The sequence below is a fragment of the Alligator mississippiensis genome, chromosome 3, assembly GCF_030867095.1.
Source record: "Alligator mississippiensis isolate rAllMis1 chromosome 3, rAllMis1, whole genome shotgun sequence".
In the NCBI taxonomy this organism is placed as follows: Eukaryota; Metazoa; Chordata; order Crocodylia; family Alligatoridae; genus Alligator; species Alligator mississippiensis.
In genome coordinates, this window is record NC_081826.1 from 180,179,905 (window position 1) to 180,205,102 (window position 25,198).

The 25,198-nt window shown below is 44.7% G+C and overlaps 1 protein-coding gene across 8 annotated transcripts in view; it reads right to left on the reverse strand.

Annotated features, from left to right (window-relative positions):
- CNTLN (centlein) overlaps positions 1–25,198 on the reverse strand; it is a 369,536-nt gene that overhangs the window by 331,911 nt on the left and 12,427 nt on the right. For all 8 annotated transcript variants that reach the window (XR_009460954.1, XM_059724694.1, XM_059724692.1 and 5 more), the window contains exon 2: positions 775–863. Coding sequence is in view for 7 of the 8 variants with exons in the window: in XM_059724694.1 (XP_059580677.1) it covers positions 775–863 (89 nt within the window). In the remaining variant the exon portion in view is untranslated. The remainder of the gene's footprint in view (positions 1–774; positions 864–25,198) is intronic.

Here is a 25,198-nt window from a genome sequence, read left to right on the forward strand (position 1 = left end):
AGGTTTGTCCCACTGTTCCTTCTGCTCCCAGTGGAGCTGCAAGCACCAGCTTTGAACAAACTCCCTGCTAGTGGCACTTGGAGCCCTGCACCTGCAGCCCCATGCATTGTAGGGCTATGGATGCAAGTTTGAAAATGCTGGAGAGAGGGGGAAAGGCGTGGGGGAAAAAAAAAACAAGCCACACCTCCTCCCCTGCACACAGCACTTTAAGAGCCACACACCAGCAGCGCCTTTGCTTTGCTTTGCTCTGGAGGAGCAGGCACTCCCCACTGTCTCCTCAGACTGAGATTCCCTAGGCTGGGAATTAGGCAGGGGGCTTTACCCCACTATTCCAGTACCTTCCTTGGCCTGGGGAAAAACACAAAGTGGGGGAGGAGGGGGTCCTACAGACTGTACATCTATACTGCTCCCTGTCCCAGAAAAATTTTTAATAGTAGAAATGTCTCAAAAATGTCCACTATTAGAATGAAAGTCTGTTTGGGGCCTGAATCACAGAAGAAGAGTTAAGATACAAGTTGCAGTCCGGTGAAGATGGAGCAGCTCAATATGAAGCACAGATTTTGAATTTTTAGATTTATAAAAAAAGACACAAGACTTCACAGATTTTAGGCATTCTCAAAGTATAAAAATATATGAGTTTTAATGAAATACAGCTCTGTAACATTCCAACAATTCAATGTTCAAAAAACAAAAAATTAACATGAAACTCTGCGTCATGAAAGAGAGACACCTACCAGAGTGGGTTCAAAATTTATGGAAAATGTTCAAGCTCACCTTTCCACAACCAAGCTGACTGCTTGTGTAAGATCTGGATTTGTCACCTGCAGGCGTTTCCACAAAGACCATACAAATTCTTTGTCAGCCTTAAAAATATAAACAGAGAAATAAAGAATACACAATATGCATGTTTGCCACATAACTTTTACAACAAAAAGGGTCATTAGCATTAATTATCAGAAGTTAATTGTTAACAGAATTCAAAGGCTTCATTATTCAGGATGACCAATTCAGTTGCTTGTTCCAAAATAAATGCCCAACTTCATCAAGAGACTAATTAAAAAATGTCAGCTAAGGAAATGTAATATATTTTTTCTGAAACACCAATCAAAAGTCTTCAATGACACCTTCATCTCCTCCTTCAGGTCCCAGTACAATATATGTGCAATTCACTCCTTCAGAGAAATAAGGCCTAATTCAGTCCCACTTCTGGCAGGTATTTAGTCTCCTAACACAAAGAAGCTAATGATATAAAAGAGGAACGCTCCTGACCTTGTAACAAAAATAGCAATTTTTAAAAGTGGAACACTTTGATAGGCAACAAGGAAACAAATTAGGATTGTAATTCTTAATAGTGAGATTTTTCTAGCAACCTAGCAAATGGGAAATGGCAGGATATCCATCACTTCATCACACCCATTAGCAAAGTCAAGAACCTATGCCTTAAGTTAAGGAAAGGCAAAACCCAGTATCATTCTTAAGAAAAAAAATAAATTCATGATTACTAAAATTTAAAGCACATAACAGCCTGTTCTTGGATGTTATTCAGATAAGAATATTTATTTTTCCATGTCTGGAGTCAGGGACTAATTCTTATGCACCTGACTGCTTTATAACAATGGACATTAACTATAGAGGTGAAAAGGAAAATAGGGTCAGCAGTAAGAAAATGGAGACCCTAGCCACTGTTGTGCAGAGGTACATACCTTAAGTTTGTCAAAGTAACAAAAAATGCAGCTCAATAGTAACAGCCAGCAAAAGTTTAAAATGCAGTACAGGCTTTGGATTAGTTCAAACAAAGGCCTACAGGTACAATCCAACCACCATGTTGAAATTATGTCTCTGTTGCAGGGCAGGTGCCTGCTCCTTTAGGGGCAGAAACTGCCTAGAGAGAGGCCCCTGACAGTCAGTCAGGAACCCCACAGCTATAGCTTACTGTGGCAGCAGGAATGAGGGAATTAGCTTACACCTGAAGACAGTCAGCTGACCAGAAGAGGCAGGGCCTGGGGCACACAAACTCCAGGCAGAGAACTGCCTAGAAGGCAGTTCTCTTTCAGTAGCCAAGGGGGAAGGAGCTCTCTTAGAGGAAGCTAAGCAGAAATGTTTAACTGTCTGTTCTACGTCTGCTAGGATTAAGAGACTCCAGGGGCTCACCAGAGACCCTGGCGTGCAAGGCATTTAGTGCTAGGGAGGAGATTTAATGCTTCTAAAGGGACAGAGCACACCCTGAACTGCCTGCATTATGTTATAGCCCAGGGGCTCATATTTTGATTTCTGTTTGTAAACCGGTGGATCAGGCTGAGGCTATTGGGGAAGGAGGAGGTCTCATTGGGGGCCCACTACAGTGTGGGGACCCCCCAGCGCCGGGGACGCGGTGAAAAGCGGGCTAAGTGGCCCCCCCCCCAGTGCCGGGGGCACAGTGACAAAAGTGGCGATCGAAGAGCCCAGCAATGGCCAGGGGCCAAGTTAAACTAGGGCCTCGGAGGGATAACGTGTGAATACCATCCACGAGGTTTGGGGAGTGGTAAAGGTGCAGTTTGGAGCCACGCATCTCGCCCATAAGGCTGAGGGTGTCCCGTGAGGCATCCATTTTGAGCGGGACCCAAAAAGGTGTCCAAGAATCCACAGGGTCAGCGGGGTCCATCAGGACCGTGTCTAACTATAAACTCGAGGGCAGGCTCCCTTGCTGGTAATTATATAATAATTACCAGCAAGACGTGGCAGACGAGGAAAAGGGTGGGCAAGACTGGCACGGTTGGGCAAAACTGGCATAGTTACAGAACCAGAGGGGCATCACGGCCATCCCTGGGGACCCCATCCCATGACAGTCTCCTAAACAAAATTAAAATGAAACAAAGTAAAACAAAATTAATGTTAGGAACAAGCCCTGATTGACAGGCAAAACATACCAAAGTTGGTCTAATCTGCCCATCTCTTACTTCTGGGGAAAGAAGGGATCAAAATATAGCTACCACAGCAGGTGAACTTATAAGGAGCTATACTATTGTGGCTGCCATCCTAACATTTATGAGGAGCCAAAATCCACCATAACCAGTTTCTGTCCAGAGAGGGACCCAGAAGACATCACCATCTCCTCTGACTTTGGCTAAATTTAAGCTCCTGTTTTTATATCTTGACCCTCATAGAATGTTTTCCTTCTTTTTCCAAGTTCTCTCTTTTTTCGCCTTTTCTTGCTGAGTTGGTCAAGGGTGCATCTTCTGCAACGTAACTTGGTCCCTGTAACTAAAAAAGCAGTTCAAAAAGAGTGTGCCAGCACTGAACTGTTGAAGACATGTTTAAAGGATTTGGAGTAGCTGATAAAACCAGATTCTAAATCTCAGTTTCATCAGTAGCAGGGTTGCAAGTCCTCCTTTCTGATCATGTCCTTGTGACAAGGTATTTAGCAGAATTCGCAGATTCATTGGAATTTGACACAGTCATGCTGTGAGCACTTCTGCTATGGAGGATTGCAAGAGAGAACCAGAAAAAGAGGCTGAATTTTCTTTGTTGCTATTCTTTTCTCTCCCCATTTGTGCCTAGTTTTCAAGTATTTCAAGGAAGCATGATCAGACTTTAACAGCAACAAGAGTTCCTGCATACTCTAAACCAGTGGGGGTTGACCTTTTTGACAGAAATGCCACAAATTAATCCTATACTCTCCCTAAGTGCTCTTCTGATCCCCTCCCCCTACCTGATCTCCTGTGCTGCTTTTGGCATCCTTCCCTGTGCTCCCTACCCAATTTGCAACTTTGCTTTCTGCTTCCTGTTCTATCTGCTGCTGTGCTGTTTGTCCCCTCCTCAATTTCTGCATGACATACATGCAGGCTGCCCATGCCACTTGTGATACCCATGCCGGAGATTGGCCACCTTCCCTGTGGTTCTCAACAACAACCCTGGGGTGCCTTAAGATCCTTTCAGGAGTGCAGTGGGATGACACATAACATTAGCACTGTTAGGTGTACAAGCACGATTCGCAAGATAAACCTAATGATTTCAAATACATTTAACTATTTCAAACAGCATTAAAACATTCTGACTTGTTGTGGTCTGAGTTTTCTGTAATTAAAATGTTGCTGTATTATTTTTCCATAGTCAAAAGTGAATGAAAACTAAGATCTGACATTTAGTGAGAGTTGTCTTGAGTCTAAAAATGTTGAAAACTATTGTTCTAAACACCAAACCATGTTTAACTGTTCAATATTGTACAGTGACAGAGCAAGGTGAACATTTTTGTCTCTCTTGGGCCATTAATCATTTAAAAATTAACAGAACATACTTCTAATAAAAATATGATTCTAAACTAAAAATTCTACTTAAAAGCACACACATTCCATTGATAAATAAGGAAGAATGTGCCCATTTCTACCTCTCTAATGTATGAAGACTGTTTGGAAGGTTTTTTTGTTTGAAACTTGCCTCATAAATTAGACATTCAGGTTTCATGTGCCTTAGCTGAATATGAGTAACAGAAGTCCTAATGGAATAATACCATCCTGAAAGCCAAAGCTAAACTGGTATGGGGGGAGGGGGAGCAGTGGGAGGGGGGGAAAAAAAAAAAATCAGTGTATAAAAGGCTTTTGATTTACCTATCTATTTATTGCCAACACTGGAGAAAGGAAGTTACGGGAGGAAAAATCCAGTATGCTCACTTCAACTATGTACATTTGAAACCTACAACATACATTAGAGTAAAGCCAGAAAAGTCTAGGCACTTATTTGTATTATAGTGATACACAAGACTAAAGGTATTCCACAACTCCAAGACCTCACATCCAGAAACATTATGTTATGTATAAAGGAAATAGAGTCACTAAGTGGAGTGCAGCACAAGGAGGAACCAACAGTACAATGAACGTCTGCATAAAAAGCAATAATACTCAGCTCACACTTCCTACCAAGGTGATGGTGTTCTCAAGGCATCAGAGCAGACAGTCTTAAGAAAGTATCTGAAGAAAGAAAAGGTGGTGCCTTTGCAGTTTTTGTTAGGTAGTTCCTCCCGCATATCTGAAGGGTGATGTGGGAGTTGTCATTTGTGATGTTCCCAGTGAATAAACAGAGCATCAAAAGAGCATACTTTTGATGAGCATCCTTCATACTTCATAAAGAAGTTGAAGAGGGGAAAATCGTATTTTTTTTTAAAAAATCTTTTCAAATCACTTCCACCTTCTTTCCTTTAATTGGCTTGGCTGTGCAGCAACTGGCTTCCAAAGCCACCCAGCTGCATGATCCCAAATACATATGCAGCAGTTTTTGTGTATTAATGACTCTCACACACAGGATAATGGCACACAGCCATGTTTCCTCCAGGCTGGTTGACAACAATTTGAAAGTGACACCAGCTTGCAAAAAAGCCAGTCATGGAATTCCAAGAGAAAAATTGTGGGAATTTAGAATTCAGGTAGGATATCTGGAATGTTCCAAGAGAAAAATCCCAGAGAGTATATAGCCCAGGAAAAGGACAACAATATAAGATACCTGCTCGGAATATTGAGCACTCATTTAAAAAAAAAAAAAAAAAAAAAAAAAAAAAAAAAATCAGTGCCACATGCACACACCAATTCAGAGGGAAGTAGGTTAAAATCAATTGTGTGGGCAGAATTTGGAATAGTGTATGTCACGGCGGGGTCCCCTCAGAGGGCCGTGATCTCCTCGAGGTCCCTCACTCCGTGTCAGGCCGGCCCAAGGCACCCTCTAGTTCTCGCCCGCCACGTCTTGTTGGAAAAATATAAGATTGGGAGGCTGCCTTGTGTCTTCCCTGGGCACAGCTACTCGGGACCTCTGTCCCCGCGGTTCTTCCAGACCCCCTGGGGGTCTCCCGATATGGTGGGTGTTCCCCGGACACCCTAGCCTTATGGGCTATGCGTGGCTTCTACCAGCCCCTAATACCACGCCCCAAGCCTCGCAGATGTAATAGACGTTGTTAGGTCTGCACGCCTGCTTCCCGGGCCTCCTCTATAGTGTAGCCCACTCTGGGCTCTCTCTCGTGCCCAGCCTCTCACTGGGACTCTCGTCTGGCCCACTCTGGGCCTCCCCTGATGGTGTGGTCCCACTCAGGGACTCTCTAGCGGGCCTCCGGTCCTACGGGCCAACCGCATGGGTGCCCTCTCTGACCCTGGCTCACCGCGCTGCTACTCCCTGTCTTCTCGGGGGCAACCGCAGCGCCCTGCCTAGGTCTGAGGGGTGTTGCCGCACGAGCCTGCGGCCGGGCTCGCTATGCCCATCTCGGGCTCCTCGATATGGCCCCTCTAGGGCTCCTCAGCATCGCCCCGCTCTAGGGCTCCTCAGTATGGCCCCTCCTTGGGGCTGCTCCATATCGCCCCTCTCTAGGGCTGCTCAATAATACAAAGTGGCGCTCCCCCTCTTTGGGGCTCACCGTGCCCACCCTGGGCTTCTCAATGAAATCGCCCCTCGCTCTGGGGCTGGGATCTATGTACCCCGCACGCAATCCGGGTCTATGTCCCCCATCTGCAACCTACTGGTTGCGCCCGCGACCCACTGGTTGCGCTCCTCACCCTCCTGGCGCTGGGACACCCCACACTCTCTGGGGTCCCTATATGAGGCACCTATGAGGTACCTATGATTGAGGTCAATGCGCCCTCTTGGCGCTAGGGCACCCCACACTCTCTGGGGTCCCTATGATTGAGGTCAACACACTCTCTTGGCGCTAGGGCACCCCACACTCTCTGGGGTCCCTATGATTGAGGCCTCCTCCAACCCCTACAGCCTCACCCAAGCCTCCGGGTGTAATATCACAACATCAAACCCAAACCACAAGCCCCTAGACTGTAACCCAAACGCAAACTCAAGCTGTCTGGCTGTAACTCAAACATAAAGCCCCCCTGGCTAAACCATAGTGCCCCATCCTCTCAGGTCTATCATGAGCTGTACTTGCAAGTCGGGCTTCTCCCCATATCTTGGCTGAGGGAGCTCCTGCCTCTCCGGCTGCTGGCAGAGAACTGCTAGCCTGGCTTCGGCCCTGGGCTTTGTAAGGGCCAGGCCCTGCCCCCTTCTGGCCAGCTGGCTCCCCTTAGTTGCTCCGGCAACCCACAGCTGTGCTCAATTAGCTCTGCCAGGGCTCTCTCCCTGGCAGTTTCTCCTCTCTAGGAGCAGGCACTAAGGTGCCCTGCGACAGTGTACAAAAACAAACTTCAACCTTGCCACTTCCATGTCCCATCTATGTTGACAAACCATATTTTAATCAGCAGTGCTGGAGTTCAGCTTCTAGAAGGAAAAAAGGGATGAAACTCAAAGCAATTCATATTGGTCATTACTAAGTCCCGTCTAAAAAGTGACAATCCCCAGATAATTTAAACTAAAAAAATGCCACCTATTCTGCAGCATTATTGGGGTTTTTTGTGATTAAGTCAATTCTTAGGCATCTAGATGTCAAGTTTTAATGTAAGAAAACAAAACACAAATCAAATCCTTTATAAAAGTTTTGCTGAGGATTAAAAAAAAAAAAAAATACATCCTTCATTTTGTGCTCAGAAAAACAGAGAAGTATTAGCACTTCAAGAAGTGATGTTCCCAAGCTAGCTGGGCACCTTCAGGACAAATACCCAGCCAGCTCAGGAGCTCCACTTTCACAAAAAAAATCAAAGATTGTCCTCTATAACATAAAACAAGTGCTGCTGGATGGAGGAAATCCATTTCTCCTCATCGTGCTAGTTCAGGTGAAGGGCATATTAACAAGGGGTATCACAATAGATAATGTTACAGTTACAAAACTGTTCAAAAGTATCTGCCCTCAGGTCCTCAGCCTTCATAGTAAAGAATGCAAATTCTAGATGTTAGTTAAAAAAATATTAAGACCTTCATGTAACTAGTGCTGATGTCCAAGTTCGCAGAGAGCCTGAAACAACTACTCAGAGGTATCCACTACCCAAATTATCTCCATTACATTAGCTCAAATGCCAATGATGATCATTGAAACATTAACTATTTCACTGCTTACTAAAATATGGAAAAAGGCAGAGAAACTACAATTATAAAAGCTAATACTAATCTATTCTGAAAGTTCATTCTGGCATTACAGAATGGTGATGGGTGGTTGTGAGAGATTACCATCACATTTTTCCTCTAATCAAGAGTCCAAATCCAAAGAGGCCAACACAACCCAGAGAGCATAACTGAACATATTTTGAACATCTGCACAATTTTGCGAGCAGCAGCTGATTTTGGCATCTCAAGTGGCAGCTTGTTTTGTGGGCAGAGCGTGGAAAAGTGCCACTACATTTTCTTTTTCAATTTACTCTCTGCTAGTCAGAGTACTTGAATGAGTCAGCAAAACAGATCTGCCCTCCACACTGGGTCTTAAAGCCCATTTCCCTGTTCCACAGAAAAACTATAAATAGAATCACAATACTTAAATCAAATAAATCATTAATAATCTACAATTTCCTTAAACTGGCAGTTTCTATACCAGTTGCCAAGATGATTTAGCTAGATGATCAGTTTAAAAGGGTAGTAACCAGCTCTCGTTAACTAGAGGGACTCAAACTAATTTCAAGCATAGACATATCTAGGATTTTTAGAAGGGAGCCAGGAGCAGCAATTGATGTTTTAGGAGTGGCTGCATCCCTACTCCCAGTCCCCTCCCTGTACCATGATGGGCAGATTATGCTAAGACCAGCAGCCAGGGACCTTTTTTAAGACCCTGAATCAGGCAAGAAGCTCCCCTGTAGCTTTCAGCACCCCATCTTTTCCCCCTCCCTGCTCAGCAGCACATTCCCTCCCTTCTCTTTCTCCTTCTTATCCTCTCTACTTTACACCTCTGGGCAACATCACTGCTGCTGTCCCTAGGGCTGCAGAGAGTAGCTGTCCAGGGTACCAGGCTCAGCTGGAGACAGCAGTGGCAGTAAGTGGATTCTGCCTCCCTGTGCCTGCCCCCCAGGCTGATGGGGAACATCTAGACTAGAAGGACTGGGGAGGGAGGCGGGAGGTGGTTACCCAACGACCACTGTCCCCTGTTGAACCTTGCTCTCCATGCAGATGATCCCCACAGCCCTGGCTGAAGCAAGACAGGAGTGGCTCCCCTGGGTCAGCCATGGAGGGTGGTAGCTGTGGGCAGGGAGAAGGGTCCCAGTGAGCACAGACAGATAGGGAGGGGGCCTTTCCCAAACACATGATTTTTTTTTTTTTTAATGCTACAGCTGTTTCGTTTCATGCAGAAACAGACTACAATTACAGACCCAAGTTTATTAGTAGATTTGTTCTCATTTTTCCAGGAAGAGCATTAAGTCAATGCAAAGTAAATATATATTTTTTAAATTAGTTCACAATATTTTTAAGATAAATCTCACTGCAGAGAAAATACATGAACATATACAAATTCTAATAAAGAGAAAAAGTCAAGCTAGATACCAACACACTAAATAATAATGATGAAGTTGTGATTTCTTTTAAATTATTGGGAGGAACCAATAAGTGGGTCCTTAGCTCTAAACAGCAACAGTAATTAAGATCAAGACAATGCTCTGGAGCAAAATGGAAAGAAGAACCTGTATATTTAAAACAATACATACATTCTGACCCTCAGATAAGTTATTATAACAACTGAAGCAAACAGGTCAGTATTTCTCAACTTCTTTACACTTAAGGTACCTCTTGTTAGATCCAAGGTATCCTTTCTTAGGTTCAAGACCCTCAGAACATGCCAGCTCTTAGTTTTCACATGTTTTTTGACTACAGAAAATTAAAGCAATTCTTCTGTTGTGAATAATTTAGAAAACCCACAACAGGTCAGAAAATGTTTTTAACACTATGGATTCCTATTCAAAATCTCTGGACTTGTCAATCACATTTGCACACCTAACAACGCTAACATTGTATGCCACCCTTGAAAGGATTTCATGGCATCCCAGGATGCTACAATACCCTTATGGAGAATCACTACAATAGATATTAGACTGATGCAAGCTTCCAAACAAACCACTGTAAATTAATTACAAGTTAAACTTACATTGCATCATTTGACAGTAATTAATAAAGTAGTCATAAATCTATCAAAGTCTATAGATTCCTATATTGAACAAAAACTAAAGTTGCCCAACACTGCCAATCTCAAACATTCAAAAACAAAATCTTGTGTCACCAAAAAATCAAGCAGTTGATTTAAAATAGACCCTGAACTTCAAAAAAGCAGACTTTGACTCCCTCAGGGAACTAATGGGTAGAATCCTCTGGGAGGCCAGTCTGAGGGGGAAAGAAGTCCAGGAGAGCTGGCTGTATTTTAAAGAAACCTTACTGAGGGCACAGGAACAAACCATCCTGATGCACAGGAAGAGTAGCAAATGTGGCAAGTGACCAGCTTGGCTTAGCAGAGAACTCTTCAGTGAACTGAAACACAAAAAGGAAGCTTACAAGAAGTGGAAGCTTGGACAAACAACTTGGGAGGAATATAAGAATATTACTCAGGTATGCAGAGATGAAATAAGGAAGGCCAAAGTACAACTGGAGTTGCCGCTAGCAAGGGACATGAAGGGTAACAAGAAGGGTTTCTACAAATATGTTAGCAACAGGAGGAAAATAAAGGAAAGTGTAGGTCCCTTACTAAATGGGGGAGGCAACCTAGTGACAGATGATGAGGAAAAGGCTGAAGTACTCAATGTCTTTTTTATTTGGTCTTCACAGGCACAGAGGTCAACTCCCAGACTACTGCACCAGGCAGCACAGTTTGGGGAGGAGGTCAGCAGTCCTCAGTGGTGAAAGAACAGGTTAGGAACTACTTAGAAAAAGCTGAACGTGCACAAGTCCATGAGGCCAGATGCAATGCATACCTCAGGATTCTGAGGGAGTTGATACGATTGCAGACCCACTAGCTATTATCTTTGAAACTCATGGCAACTGGGGGAGGTCCCGGATTATTGGAAAAGGGCAAGTATAGTGCCCATCTTAAAGAAAGGAAGGAGGAGGATCCAGGAATTACAGATCTGTCTGCCTCACCTTAGTCCCCAGAAAAATCATGGAGCAGGTCCTCCAAAAATCCATTTCTAAGCACTTGGAGGAGAAGAACGTGATTAGGAACAGTCAGCATGGATTCACTAAGGACAAGTCAGGCCCGGGCAATCTGATTGCTTTTTATGATGAGATAACTGGATTTGTGGATGCAGGAAAGCAGTGGCCATAGTGTACCTTGACATTAGCAAAGCTTTTGATACCATCTCCCACAGCATTCTTGCAAGCAATCTGAGGAACTATGGATTGGATGAATGGACTGTAAGGTGGATAAAAAGCTGGCTGGGATTGCCAGGCTCAATGGGTATTTGGCAGCCGGTATCAAATGGACTGCCTCAGGGGTCGGTCCTGGGGCTGGTTTTGTTCAATATTTTCATTAATGGTCTGAAAGATGGGATGGATTGCACCCTCAGGAAGTTTGCAGAGCTGAAGGGTGTAGTAGATACACTAGAGCAGGGGTGGGCAAAATGCAGTTCATGGGCCAGATACAGCACTCCAGGCCATTCCATCCAGCCTCTGGGACCCCTAAAAAATTTAGAAAATTAATATTTATCTGTCCCTGGCTGCCTGTCATACGGCCCTCGATGGCTTGCCAAAACTTGCCCTCCGCCCAAAATAATTGCCCACCTCTGCACTAGAGGGTAGGGCTAGGATTAAGAGTAACCTAGACAAATTGGAGGATTGGGCCAAAAGAAGTCTCTAGGTTCAACAAGGACAAGTGCAAAGTCCTGCACTTAGGACAGAAGAATCCCATGTACTTCTACAGCCTGGGGATTGACTGGCTAAGCAGCAGCTCTGCAGAAAAGGCCCTGGGGGTTACAGTAGACAATAAGCTGGATATGAGTCAGCAGTGTGCCTTTGCTGCCAAGAAGGCTAACAGCATACTTGGCTGCATTAGTAGGAGCATTGCTGGCAGATCATGGGAAGTAATTATTCCACTTTACTCTGCACTGGTGAGGCCACATCTGGAGTACTGTGTCCAGTTTTGGGCCCCCCACTATAGAAAAGGATGTGGACAAGTTGGAGTGAGTCCAGTGGAGAGCAACAAAAATTGTTTGGGGCTGGGGCACATGACTTATTTGAAGAGGCTGAGGAAACTGGGTTTACTTAGCTTGGAGACAAGAAGATACTTGGATACGGGTTTAAAATATAAATAAACCAACAAACTTCCAGTTTATAATGAAACCTATCACTCTAGCAGAATCAGGGAGCAGCTACATTATCAGTCTGGTTGACACCTGCGGGTAATGGCATGTCAGTATCTCGAGATTCCTAAGCAGTTGTGGCTCTTACAGGGAGTGTAACATTTTGGCCTATGCTAGGACAGGCCAGGCTAGGATAAAAAAATCTAACCTGCAAGAACCAACCCAAACTTTTACCAAACCTCAGAACCATAACTGAGGCTTTAGGTTTCTCAGGTTTGGAAAAAGTATGAGAGAAAGACTGCTGAAACACTATGGAAGGATAATAAAATACATAGTGTGCTACAGAATGTACACTTTAAAAAAAACCCTGAATAATCTAGGAATGAATTAGAATGGCATGAATCCCAACATCCAGTGAGCAGAGGCAGTTCCATCAGTACTATTTGTTTTGGAAGGCTGACATTTAAGATCAGCTCAAAAGTAGGAAAGAGCAAACACAGAACTCTGAGAACATAGGTGTGCAAACAAAGTCTTAACTTTAGTGTAATGTTAGTTAGAAATCATGTGCAGATCAACACTTGACTTCCGTACTCTTATAATGAGATTTACTTTTTTCTCCACTCTGAAGATCAGAAGAGTTAAGTTAATATGAAAGAGAGTAGTGTTTTCAGCCCTACGCTACTTGTAATAAGCTATTATTTACATTTGGTTACAGTCCTTTCAACCTTTAACCTTGTGACCTACAAAGAAAATTAACAGCAAAATATGTACATGTACAGAATTTCTAATTATAAGTTCTAGTAAAATGAGCCTCTACATGCTGAAAGTTACCGTTAAATATTTAGTCTTACATTTCTCTAACTAACGAAATGAAATTTTAGCTATTAAAATGTTTGACTTAAATCTATAAATAATTATGCGTTTGGTCTGACAGAACTGTTAACATTAGCTGACAATAATTACCGGGGGGGGGAGGGAAGGAGTTTAAACTGCTTTTTTAAACTCCTGGCACAATTAATGAACTTGGTAAGACTGCTCCCTGAATATTTGGCTCCCAAGACCAATTTCTCTTGAAGCAGGCCTGCATAGCCAGTCTGAAGCTGGCACAGAGAGCTAACTCTACAGCTGTCAAGGCCTGGGATATATCAATCTTCAGTGTACCCAAGGACTGTTCTGTCTACTCAGTGTATGTTAGTTGCTCAGAGGTCAGCAAGAGTGTACCTTAAGCAGCTGAGAACTTATATACACTGAACAGAATACAGATGTCATTTGAAAGTTCCCAAAAAATATTCATTAAAAATAAAATTATCCACAACAACACTGCGTGTCAGAGAAAGAGGCTGCTCACTCTGGGACTGAGTGTGGAGGATGGAAATAGAGATGTATAAAACATAAATATTTAGAGTGCTTTGGGTCTCTCCTGAACACAACGCATCTAAAATGATTGCAGGTCATATCTCAGAAGTGAAAAAAGTGACAGCTAACGAAACAACAAGACAGTGGAATTTTATACAGTCTGTAGTGAAAATTATACCTTATCATCATATTCGGAGATATATGGAAATTAAGAATAATCTAGGTCCAGATCCTGCTCACACAGAAACATATAGTTTAGCCATTGATTTTAATCATAGCAGAACCTGGATCTACTTATATACTAATATCAAATGAACCATAAACAAAGCTCATGTGGCTTGAACAAAAGATAAGCATTTGCTTGGGCTCATGAATCAGAATGCATGAAGTATGCACTGGATTTACAAATGTGGCTTCCTCTTGCCCTTTAACGGAGCATGCTTACCTCTCTCCCTATGAAAGGAAATCCAAGCACAAATGCTGCTTAGGACATTTATTTTGTTATTAATGCTATGTATTTATATATCAAAATGAGGTGGTCCACTAGAAACATGACAATGTAAATTGTGAACAAAATTAAGTTCTGGATGTTTCTGCTCTAAATAATAGAGATACTGTCTGCCAATTATTCAGCTCTTTACCAAAGAAATAAAATCAAATTCTTGGTGCAGATGCTTGTAATGCAGCTATAAAATAGACACACTAGCAAATGTTATGAAACAAACTGCAAAGTCTTCTCCTTTGTCTTTAGAAACAGGACATTTAACAAGAGTTTAACGGGGGGCACTTTTACAGAGGAATGATTTCTTTTTCCCTTTTCCTTTTTAAAAAAATTTTATATAGGGATGCAGATATAGACATAGATATCTACTACTGAAAGTGCTGCACACATTGAGGGAGGTTTCATAAATGTATATAACAGAGAATTACCTAGGATCACAGGTATCTAAAAAGGACTTCAGAATTCAAACACCAAGATCTAAGACCAGGGGTTTGCAACATACTTCCTGTGGGCCAACTCCAGCCCACAGGGTCACTGGATCAGGCTCAAACTGGAGACTTGGGTACCCAAAGTGGCAAAGACCCTGTAGACAACCTAGGTATTCTAACAGAAGCTGAAGAGTTAGCAGCTAAAATCCAGTTAATATGCAAGCTTAGAGAGACTGCCACCTTGACTAAGCTGAATGTTTATTCATCCATGTGCTGCTCACAGATATTTGGAGTTCATAAACAAGCTGTCTACATGCCTAAGTCCCCAAAGGGGCTCAATATGGTAGGCATGTTCAAAGGACCCCTAGCATTGGATAGCAGCATTGAATTTTACTTGCATTTTACAGCCACTTTACCTAAAGAATAAAGCAAAATCCATGAGCAGATCAGAGACCTAATCACTGGGCTAGAATCAGGCTCCCTCTTGATTGCTCTCTCTGACCCCATGACTCTTGCATTCACATCTGCACAGTGGCCAGTCTTCAACAGGAGGACCCAGACCAGCTATCAGCATAACAACTAGGATACACTCCTGGGAGCTAGGAAGTGTGGGATTGACCCCCTGCCCCCTCCCACCACCACAGTCAACCTTAGGCTGAGGAAGGCCTAGAATCAGGGTTTTACTTTTTGGTCAAGTGCTCTAAACTCTAGATTATTAAGAAAAGAAGAACCACCCTACCACTTCATGTCTTAAAAGAAGAGAACAGATTGGATTTTATTAATAGATATTAAGAGTTATGAACCCAAAAAGATGACAAAGCCAGTAGGGAAATACAGATCGCCCAACAGAGGGACATGGGAAGGATAGGGGTGAGGAGGGGAGCAAAACTAGGTTACAGAAAATACAATGCTAGCCAACTAAGCCCGGGGGTGGAAGAGGGGGGTGGGGGAAGGGGAGAGAGTTTGCGACACTGAAAGAGAAAGGGGGTAGATGCACACAAACCCATACAACAGTCCACAACGGTGGAGGAAAGTGGTTGAAGAAAGTTTCTCAGTCCATATAGAGTCTCATTGTGGGGGTCCTCTTTTGGTGGAGCAGGGTGGTCCGTTGTTGAAGATTCCTCTCGAAGTCCATCAGGTGCAGAGGGGGGTTCAGGCAGTCCCCTCTGGGTCCGGGCCAGTGGCAGTCGGTCTGGCGGGGCCAGTGTACTGGCGGCAGCCCATGATGTGCTCCACATAGACATCATGGGAGCAGTGGATCGTGTTGGACAGCAGCGAGACACACAGCAGGAATGCAGGATGCTCTCATTGCTGGGGTCCCAAGCTCCGAGCATTCCCATGATGAGCATGTCAACCATCACACTGTACCTGCGGCTCCTCAGGATGTCAGCCAGAGGGGCTACTACATTTGACCTGAGCCTTCAAGAGGCCGAGAAGCAAGTCATTTGTCATGAAAGGATGACTAAGGTGCCTAAGTCTAGATAGGGGTTTTGAGCTATTAATCCTAACCTCATATAGGCATCCAACTCCCAAATGTAGGAGAGGTGGGATTCTACCCACACAGTCATTTTCAGAATTCCCATCAGCCATTTTACACATTTTCCAGCTCAGCTCAGAATGCTAAACTTCGTGAATCCTAGTCCTGGGCCCCTAAGTCTCCTCCTTTTGAGCATAAGAACCCAAGCTCTGTAACTTGGATTTGTGAACATCACTCCCAGAGCTGCTGCCTATCTTTTAGGCATGGAATCATTCAGAATCATGATATCAAGGGCCAAATTTACACCACAAATTTAAACACACCATGCTATTTTACATGAGTTACCTCCTAAATCAGCAGCAGCACAGCCATAACTTGTGGCAATGCAGGCAGGCTAGTTAGTACTGCTGAGCAACAGCAGATCTAGGATTATAGAAAGGAAAGGTGGTGGGGGGAGTGGGGAATATGGTAAAGAAAAAAAAAAAATGACCAAACACCAACGTGAGAGCAAGCCGTGCTCATAGCATGGGGAGGAGGAGTGATGGGCGCGGTTAGCAGCGTTCCCGCTCATGCTGATTGGCAGGGGGCAGGCAGACGCTGCCCGGTTAAAAGGGGAGCGCGCCAAAACAACGGGGGGGGGGGGAGGGACCCGCGTAATATCGGAGAGGACTGATCACCCTCGCCGGAGGTCCTGCATCCGCGAAAACCTGGACGGCCCCATCATGATTTGGTATACCATCCAAGTATGCTCAAGAGCTCCTGAGGAATCGGCAAACTAGACTCCTGACAGCTGTACGAGATTGTTGCCTAAATAGTGAGTAAAAGCGATTTTCTTATCTCACTGTCTCCCCAGTGTGTTTCTGTTGACGGAGGGAGAGACAGAAGAAGGAGGAAAGACCCGAACCCTTTTGTCCCCAACCTACTCGAATAGATTGGGCTCAACCACCCATAGTTAGGTTGCACATGGCGACGAGGATGGGATCCTCGGGGAAAAGGGGAAACGAAAGAGATGCCGACGAGTTAATTAGGCATTGCCCGTGGGGAAACCAACACTGGCCCCCAACCACGAACGCCGACGATTTATGGGCTCATGTGGTGTATCATCAAGCTAGGCAGGACAGGAAGATGGGAGGTTATGTTTCCATCCGCCTGACCGAAGATAGCGAGGAGCCGCCTAAAGAATGGGTCGTGTCGGGCCTCAGTCCCGCAGCCCTAGGATGTCTCCTTTCCAGCCCTGCAGTTCTTTATCATCCACCCGATAAAAAGCCCGAGGCGTTACTTAGCTGTATCAGGCTCGCAGGCATGGATGACCGTACTCCTGCAAAAGAGTATGCCAAGTGTATACAGTACCTAAAGGAAGGGAGAGGCTATGAAACCCCTCCCAATAAATTCAAGTGCCCCAATCTCGATCTCGGGGGCACTGAGAATAAAATCCTAACGGCACTCCGTGAGAGTCTTGAGGCCGATGGACGAGATGCCGCGGGGTGGACGGGACCGAGGTGGAACAAGGGGAAAATGATTAATATCCTGTTTCACTCAGTGACTACCTTGCTGCGGCATGCAGCGAACCAAGACAGCATAATAGATACACTGACTAGAACGGCTGAGCAGCAGAGCGCCGCACAGCCTGAGCTGCTGCTTAAAGATGGAGCCGCGGGTGAAGAAGGCGTGGTCAAAGAGCCCCAGGCGGGAAACCCCGACGTTAGAGAGACCCCATCAGCCCCGCCCGAGGAACCGCCTCCATATAACATCCCGCCGAGCCATGCTCCGCCCTCCCCACCAACGCAGGCACATCCGTTCTGCATGCGAACCCTGTAGCCATAGTGAAGACTGTCATCGATAGTGCAGGAAACCGCACCTTCACTACCTTCTGCACGCATGCTAGAGGGGAACTCCAAGAATTAACAAAGGATACCCGACTAAATCCGGGTGAAACACTGGCAATATGGTTAGGACGACTGATACTAGAGCACGGGGCAGGCCTAGTAGACCCAGAGGAGTGTGCTATCCTAATGCGCCAGCCTGCATGGAGTGGAGGAGCATGTAGCGACACGACTCAAGTACTGCGCAACCAGGCTTGGCCAATCCCTCTGTGTGCCACCACGGTTCCAGCACTGCTGAGCCGAACTCATGCTTGGCATGCGGACCCGCCCGATGATCCATCACCCGCACAGCTACTGTACGCGATAGCAGGGGTTAGTTACTTGACTTGGGACGCCGGACAGGACCCACTAACCCTGACTTCACTTCAGGCGAACAATGTTTGGCCGCATCGCTGGTGTAAGGATCCTGGTAAAAGTTCCTGTATCAGCGTAAGCAGTGGAGGCCTGCGTTGAGATTTATGGAGGTACGAATACACCCATGTTCCGCTTGTTATTACACCCACTAGTAGGAGGGCTGATAGGGAATGTTCTTAGCAGTCTGGGAAAGCTCACCACAGCGCGTAAAGCAGAAAACAAGCCTGCCTCGCCAGCGATAGTACAGGAGGTACAGGCTATAGGAACGTGGAAAGCAATGCCCAGAAAACCCCGAACTGATCGTTCACCGCGTGGACGACCACCAGACCGCACACTTAAGGAACATGCTACGTTCAGTTTCCTGCTGAGCAAGAGCGGTCTGACAAAGAATCAGCTTCGCGGGTTAGGAGATGAGGGGCAAAGGACGCTGGCACCGAACCTAGGCTTCAAGCTTAGGGAGCAGGAGCTAGACAGGGAAAAAAAACGAGTAGCAGCCGTTGAGACAGGCAACGACAGCCGACCTACCGATGATGAACGCCCGCATGCAACTTATGATGTGAGCGCGACTGCAGATTCTACTCCTACCCCTATACGCTTTTTGCTAGATACGGGAGCTCAAGTAAATGTATTGAGATCTGAGACACCCCATGTTAAGATATCCAAGGTCATCTTCGTACAAGGGCTGAATGCCATGACATCTGCGCCCGTGCTCAAGTTTTCGATCAACAAAAGGGTATTGCATGGAGTCTTAGGGGGCATAAATATCTTGGGTATCCCTGCGATAAAGATGTTGGCCTTAAAAATCGTCATATATCTAGCACTCCCATTGACTGTGACATCAGGGGAAAAACACCAGCCAGCACTAGCGAGCTCTACACCCTGGCGGTATCAGCCAATCCCGACGCGCACTGATTTGCAGCTCCAGATCCGAGATCTTCTGGCTGATTTGTGCAAGTGAGAATGCATCCAGCCCGTGAAGTCCTCCACCTACCTCTCAGCCGGATGGGGAATCCCCAAACGGGGAAAGCCAACGGAGGCTCGTCTAGTGGTGGACTACCGACAAGCGAATCGTCGTTGCAAGCCGCTACAGATGCCCACCATGCAAACTGTCTCGGACATCCTCGACGGCATGGCCAACATGCAGAGAGGCGGAGAGTGGTTTGCCGCCACGCTAGATTTAAAGGACATGTTTTATTCGATTCCTATACATGATCCGTATAGGATCCTTAATATGTGTGTAGGCGGACAGATGTTTTCCTGGAAGGTTTGTCCCCAAGATTACCACAACGCACCAGCCCTAGCAGTTGCAGCGATGAATGGGACAATCGACAGCTTTGTCCGTACCCAAACACCTATCTTGTTTCCCTTGAAGCAGTCACACCCACACGCACCGTCTTAGCTCATCATAATTGGCTAAGTCGACGCAGTACAGTTTAGTACATGTTATTAATGAAGCCCGAGTTTTGTTTTCCAGCCTGAAGTGGCATGAAGTCGTCAATGCATAATACGATGTGAGGTTCGTCGCCGTGAGTGAACCCATTGGCGATGACCTCCCGGCAGAAACGTCGTGCTGCATCTAGACAGACTTGATTAGACTTAGTCATTTTTTAGTATTTTATTATATACCTGTACCAGCTGTCTGTATTTGAAGGGAGTTCCTGAGCCCAACCATGCTCAAGATTGGCATTTGGTCAAGGGGGCATGTGGTAAAGAAATAAGAAAAAAAAATGACCAAACATCAACGTGAGAGCAAGCCGTGCTCATAGCGTGGGGAGGAGGAGTGATGGGCGCGGTTAGCAGCGTTCCCGCTTGTGCTGATTGGCAGGGGGCGGGCAGACGCTGCCCGGTTAAAAGGGGAGTGCACCAAAACAACGGGGGGGGACCCACGTAATATCGGAGAGGACTGATCACCCTCACTGGAGGTCCTGCGTCCGCAAAAACCTGGACGGCCCCATCACGATTTGGTATACCATCCGAGTATGCTCAAGAGCTCCCGAGGAAATGGCGAACTAGATTCCTGACACAGCTGTACGAGATTGTTGCCTGAATAGTGAGTAAAAGCGATTTTCTTATCTCACTGCCTCCCCGGTGTGTTTCTGTCGACGGAGGGAGAGACAGAAGAAGGAGGAAAGGCCCAAACCCTTTTGTCCCTGACCTACTCAAATAGATTGGGCTCAACCACCCATAGTTAGGTTGCACAGGGAAGTCCAGGTAGGATCAGGCTGAGAACCTGATCCTGCTTAAGTCAAGCTGCCTGACCCCTCTTCCCAAACCAGACAGGCAGTTAACAGTGGCTACTGCATCATCTCAGGAAGAAAGGCTCTCAGATGACTCAACAGGCATTGCTGGCTGTGCAACCAGCTGGGAAGGAATGTCTGGGTGGCCCAACTGTGCCAGGATCAGGCCCTTAGCTCCCACAGGCAGCAGGAGTAGAGATGGAATTGAAGTCAGATGCAGCTCCCCCTTAGTCCACCCCTGCTGCTCAGTGACAGTAACAATTAGCCTACCCCTACCATACTGCAAACACAACTGTAATGTTCCAGTTCAGGAGGTAGCCCATAGGGAGCAACACAGTGTGTCTGAGCATGCTGCTGCCTGGCACTGTAAGCATGCAGCATAGACTTAAGTACCAGTGCACATCTTGCTATAGTGCCTTGACGAAACAGTTTGGATGGATATTTTTTTTTTTTGGAATAAAACAAAAAAGTAATACCACCACCATTAATTTTAAAGTTATTCCAATAGTAGAACATCCAAATCTTTAAGCGCTATGCACAAATGAAAGCTCACTAGAGCAGTGTGGAAAGGCATTCCTTGTCTTCTGACCTCAAGCAGAATGTCATCCAAAACAAATAAGAAAGAAAGAAACAAGCACTAATTGGCAGCACAGCCTTATGATTTACAGTAAAAAATTGTACCAAGGGAGGTCCCCAAAAAAGGAAAATAAAGGAGATGAAGGACAGAGGGAGCTATTGGTTTGCTGTAGTTTTTAGGAAAAAAACTGTAACATAAATCAGAGATTTTAGATGCTCTACTTCAGGAAGTGAATTTTTTGACACCAAGGAAATTATTCACGATTGTCAGGCCAGAAGAATTTGTATGGAAATGCAAAATAGCACACTCCAATAAGTAAATATCCAATTAGCTTCTAAAGATTTTTTGAAAGGCCAAGTAAATACATGTATGCTGCAAAGTGTAACATACCATTTTGAGAAAATTCTTAATATAGATTTCTTTGGACTGCCCTATCATCTAAACTAAAGTGTTTCTGACTAAAGAGTAGAAGACTTTAATAAGGCTGCTGTATGAATTTTTATACACAAGTGACGTACCTTTGCTTTTTGATGTATTGTATGGCTTTTAAAATTACATTGCTAGTATGCTGCCACTGCAGACTCACCAAATCCTACTATGCTGGAACTTTTTGTAATTTCTAGTCACATACTTTACCCTTAAATAAAAAGCATATTCTCCATGACCCATTCCTGCAAAATAAGTGATCATACAGTATAGAACATTCTTGTGCATCATAGGGCCTGATTCTTTGAGGAGCTAAGCTTCTCAGTGCTCATCGGGAGACATGAGTGCTCACTAATTCACAGGGAAGCACTTTAGCACCTTACAAAATCAAGCTATAAAAACAACAGTGGGGTTAGTTTCCAACCGCATAAGAATCATCAATGGAAGCACATGGTATGTACAATCATATCTAATAACAAGATAGATGCAATCAAGAAGAAAAATACACCTTCAAGTTATCAGTCCAATCAGCTTAGAATAAAACGTCTTTAAGGTTGGTATTATTGAAAAAAAATCTCCCCTTTGAAATTCCTTTATGTTGCAATATAACAACCCAAAATGAACACCTAATCTTATGCTACTAGAATAATAAATTAAAATGTGTCTCCCTTTTATCAGTTTCTATTTTAAAGACTTTCTTTTTGTGTTGTCTCCATTAATAATTTAGGCAACAAAGAAGCAGTTGTCTTTGAACAGAAAATGACAAAAGGGAAGATACTGTCATTTACTATACCACAGAGATTACATCCTTATTCAGAACTCATGCTGTTTAACACAAGTATGGACTACTAAAAATTATATGTTATAATTGTTATAGCAATATTTGTCTATACTAAAGCACGAGACAGATGACTTAAAGCTTGTAATAAGCAATAATGGTTTGACATCACCTGCCATTACTTGTGATTTCATAGAAAAATGTAGTCCATAACTATAAACAGTGCCACAAAGATAATAATGGATTTTGCTGTAGATAATGTTTCCAATAAATTTCCAATTGACACCTATTGACCTGATATTTTGGTGTCAAAAGATAGAAATAAGATAGATTTTTCTGGCATGCATGTACTGAATGACACCAAAGTGACATTTTTTTTTTCCAAGACATGGTCAGTTCAGTAGTACCTCTAAAGACTTGCAGTAAGATTGAAGCAAAAGTGCAACTGTAATGGATTAGCATAAATGAATTACTGGCAATGCTTTATTCGTGTCATGTCCCCTTGACACTGATCTTATCAGACATGTTTCATCATTAAACAGTTAAAAGTAAATACAGTTTTCTTGTTTTAAGAGCACTATAACAGAAAGACACATAGTGTGCCAGATATTTAAGAGATCAGCATCCAGCAGAGTCCACTGTTGTTTTAAAGGTGCACAGGCAAGATCATCAGGACACTTTACATCACGGGTATCAAACTCATCCCAGGCCCTGGGCCACATCTGGACTGTGGGACTTCTCCTGGGCCAGATCTGTGGATCCAGTGGCCAGCAATCGGATCCAAGGGGAGGGGACCGTGGCAGGGAACTACTGGTGGGCAAAGCAGCCCCAAGGCAAGCAGGGCTGTGCTCACCCACCCCTTGTTGCTGACAGCCATGTCCAGCCACATCCAAATTCTGTGGCAGGCCATACCCTTAGCCACATCTCCAACTTCCGGTAGTCCAATGGCAGCCTAGCATTCTAATCAGAACACGTCGGAGCACATGTAAATGTACCCTTTGTCAGTAGGTAATAAAACCAGACACTAGGAAAATACTGGAAGTCAGGATTTTTGAATCCCATTCCTGAATCCCAGGATGGAGGGGAAGAATTGGAACATTCTGCCTTCTGTTTGCTTACAGTAATGTCCAGCATTAATGTAAAGTTCATTCATCTGTGAGTTTCAAAGATCTCCTGAATGAAATTCTATGGGAATGCATTAAGGACCTCATTTCACAGACAGTTAAACCAAGTAAATATATTAAGTATATTCATTCTTGATCAACATGGGTGATCAAATAAGACTTGTTCTGGATAGAAAATTAATTGTCAAAAGTATCTCTGACTTGGGTAGCCTCTCAGACCTCTCATCTGTAAGGTAAGGAAGGGGGAGTGGGAGGCATAGCAAAGAAAAAAAGATAAAAGGGAACAAAATAATACTTGCCAACTTTCTAGATTATGAGGTCATGCTAAATAATAATGGGTGCTCTAGTAAACAAACTTATTAACAGTAATTTGTGAAAGTAGTCTCCCAAATCAACATGAAGTCCAGACCCTCGGTCAAACGGTACAATGAGGGGGAAATAGAATTTCATAGTTGGTAGGATCAGAAGAGATCTGAGCAGGTCATCAAGTCCAACCCCCTGCCATGGGCAGGAAAGAATGTTGGGATCAAACAACCCTGGCTAGGTGATTATCTAGCCTCCTTTTGAAGACCCCCCAGGGGAGGAACAAACACCACTTCCCTTGGAAGCTGGTTCCAGATCCCAGCTGCCCTGACTGTGAAGCAGTGCTTCCTGAAGAATTTCCCCTCTGTCACTTCATTCTCCCCTATTTGACACAGCCAGGACTTGAACTCAGATCTCCTACATGGTAGACAGAAACTACCACACAGCCAACACTGCTGGGTTAATACTAAGGAAACTGTCCATTAGTATTCTGCCCAGTCTGGAAACGGTCCAGATAGAATCATAGAATGATAGAAAAATGAGGGTTGGAAAGGACCTCAGGAAGTCATCTAGTCTAAACTCCTGCTCAAAACAGGACCAGCTGCAGCTAGATCATCCCAGCCAATGCTTTGTTGAGCCAGGCCTTTAAAAACCTTCAACAATGGAGATTCCACCAACTCTCTAGGTAACCTGTTCCAGTGCTTTACTGTTGTCCTAGTCAGAGCTGTCCCTGGGGAGGGGAGGGCGCAAATCAGGGTGACCACCCCAGGCCCCATGCTTTGGGGGGCCCCCGCAGAGCTGGGCAGAGCTTCTTCGGGTCTGGGGCCCATGGTATCAGAGTGGGGATGGGGCCCCACATGGGCCAATTTGCCCCGGGCCCTGCATCCTGCTCGGGTCAGCTCTGGTCATAGCGAGAACATTTTTCCTAATATCAAACCAAAACTTCCCTTCGTGCAACTTGAGACCATTGCTCCTTGTTCTGTCATCTGTCACCAGTGAGAAGAGTCTAGCTCCATCCTCTTTGTACGCACGTTTCAGGGAGATGAAGGCTGCTATCAAATGACCTCCCAGTCTTCTCTTCTTCAGACTAAATAAAACCAGTTCCCTCAGCTTCTCCTCATAAGTCATATGCCCCAGCCCCTGAACCATTTTGATTCCCTTCTGCTGGACTCTAACTTGTCCACATCCTTTCAATCTATCTTTTGGGAGGCACAAAACTGGACACAGCACTCCAGATGTGGCCTCACCAGTGCAGAATAGAGAGGAAAAATTATTTCCCTCCATCTGCTGGCAACGCTCCTACTAATGCAGCCCAGTATGCTGTTAGCCTTCTTGGCAACATTTCAGCATGGCAAAGAAGCCACATGGCCCAAAGCAGCTGGAATGTTCCAGAAAGCAAACAACTAAAGTGATTCTCTACCAGGGTGATGTGAAATCCTTTTAAGGCTGCTGCACACTATTAGCACTGTTAGATGTGTAAATACCTACACACAATTCACAAGATCAACTCACAGGTTTGGAATGGGAATCCATGCCAAAAACAGTATGACGTATCATGGTCATACTGAACTCTCTGCACCAGAAAAATTAATCTATTTTTCCCCATTTTCATGAAATAAGCAAAAGCTAAGGGCTGGCATTTTCTAAGGGGAGCC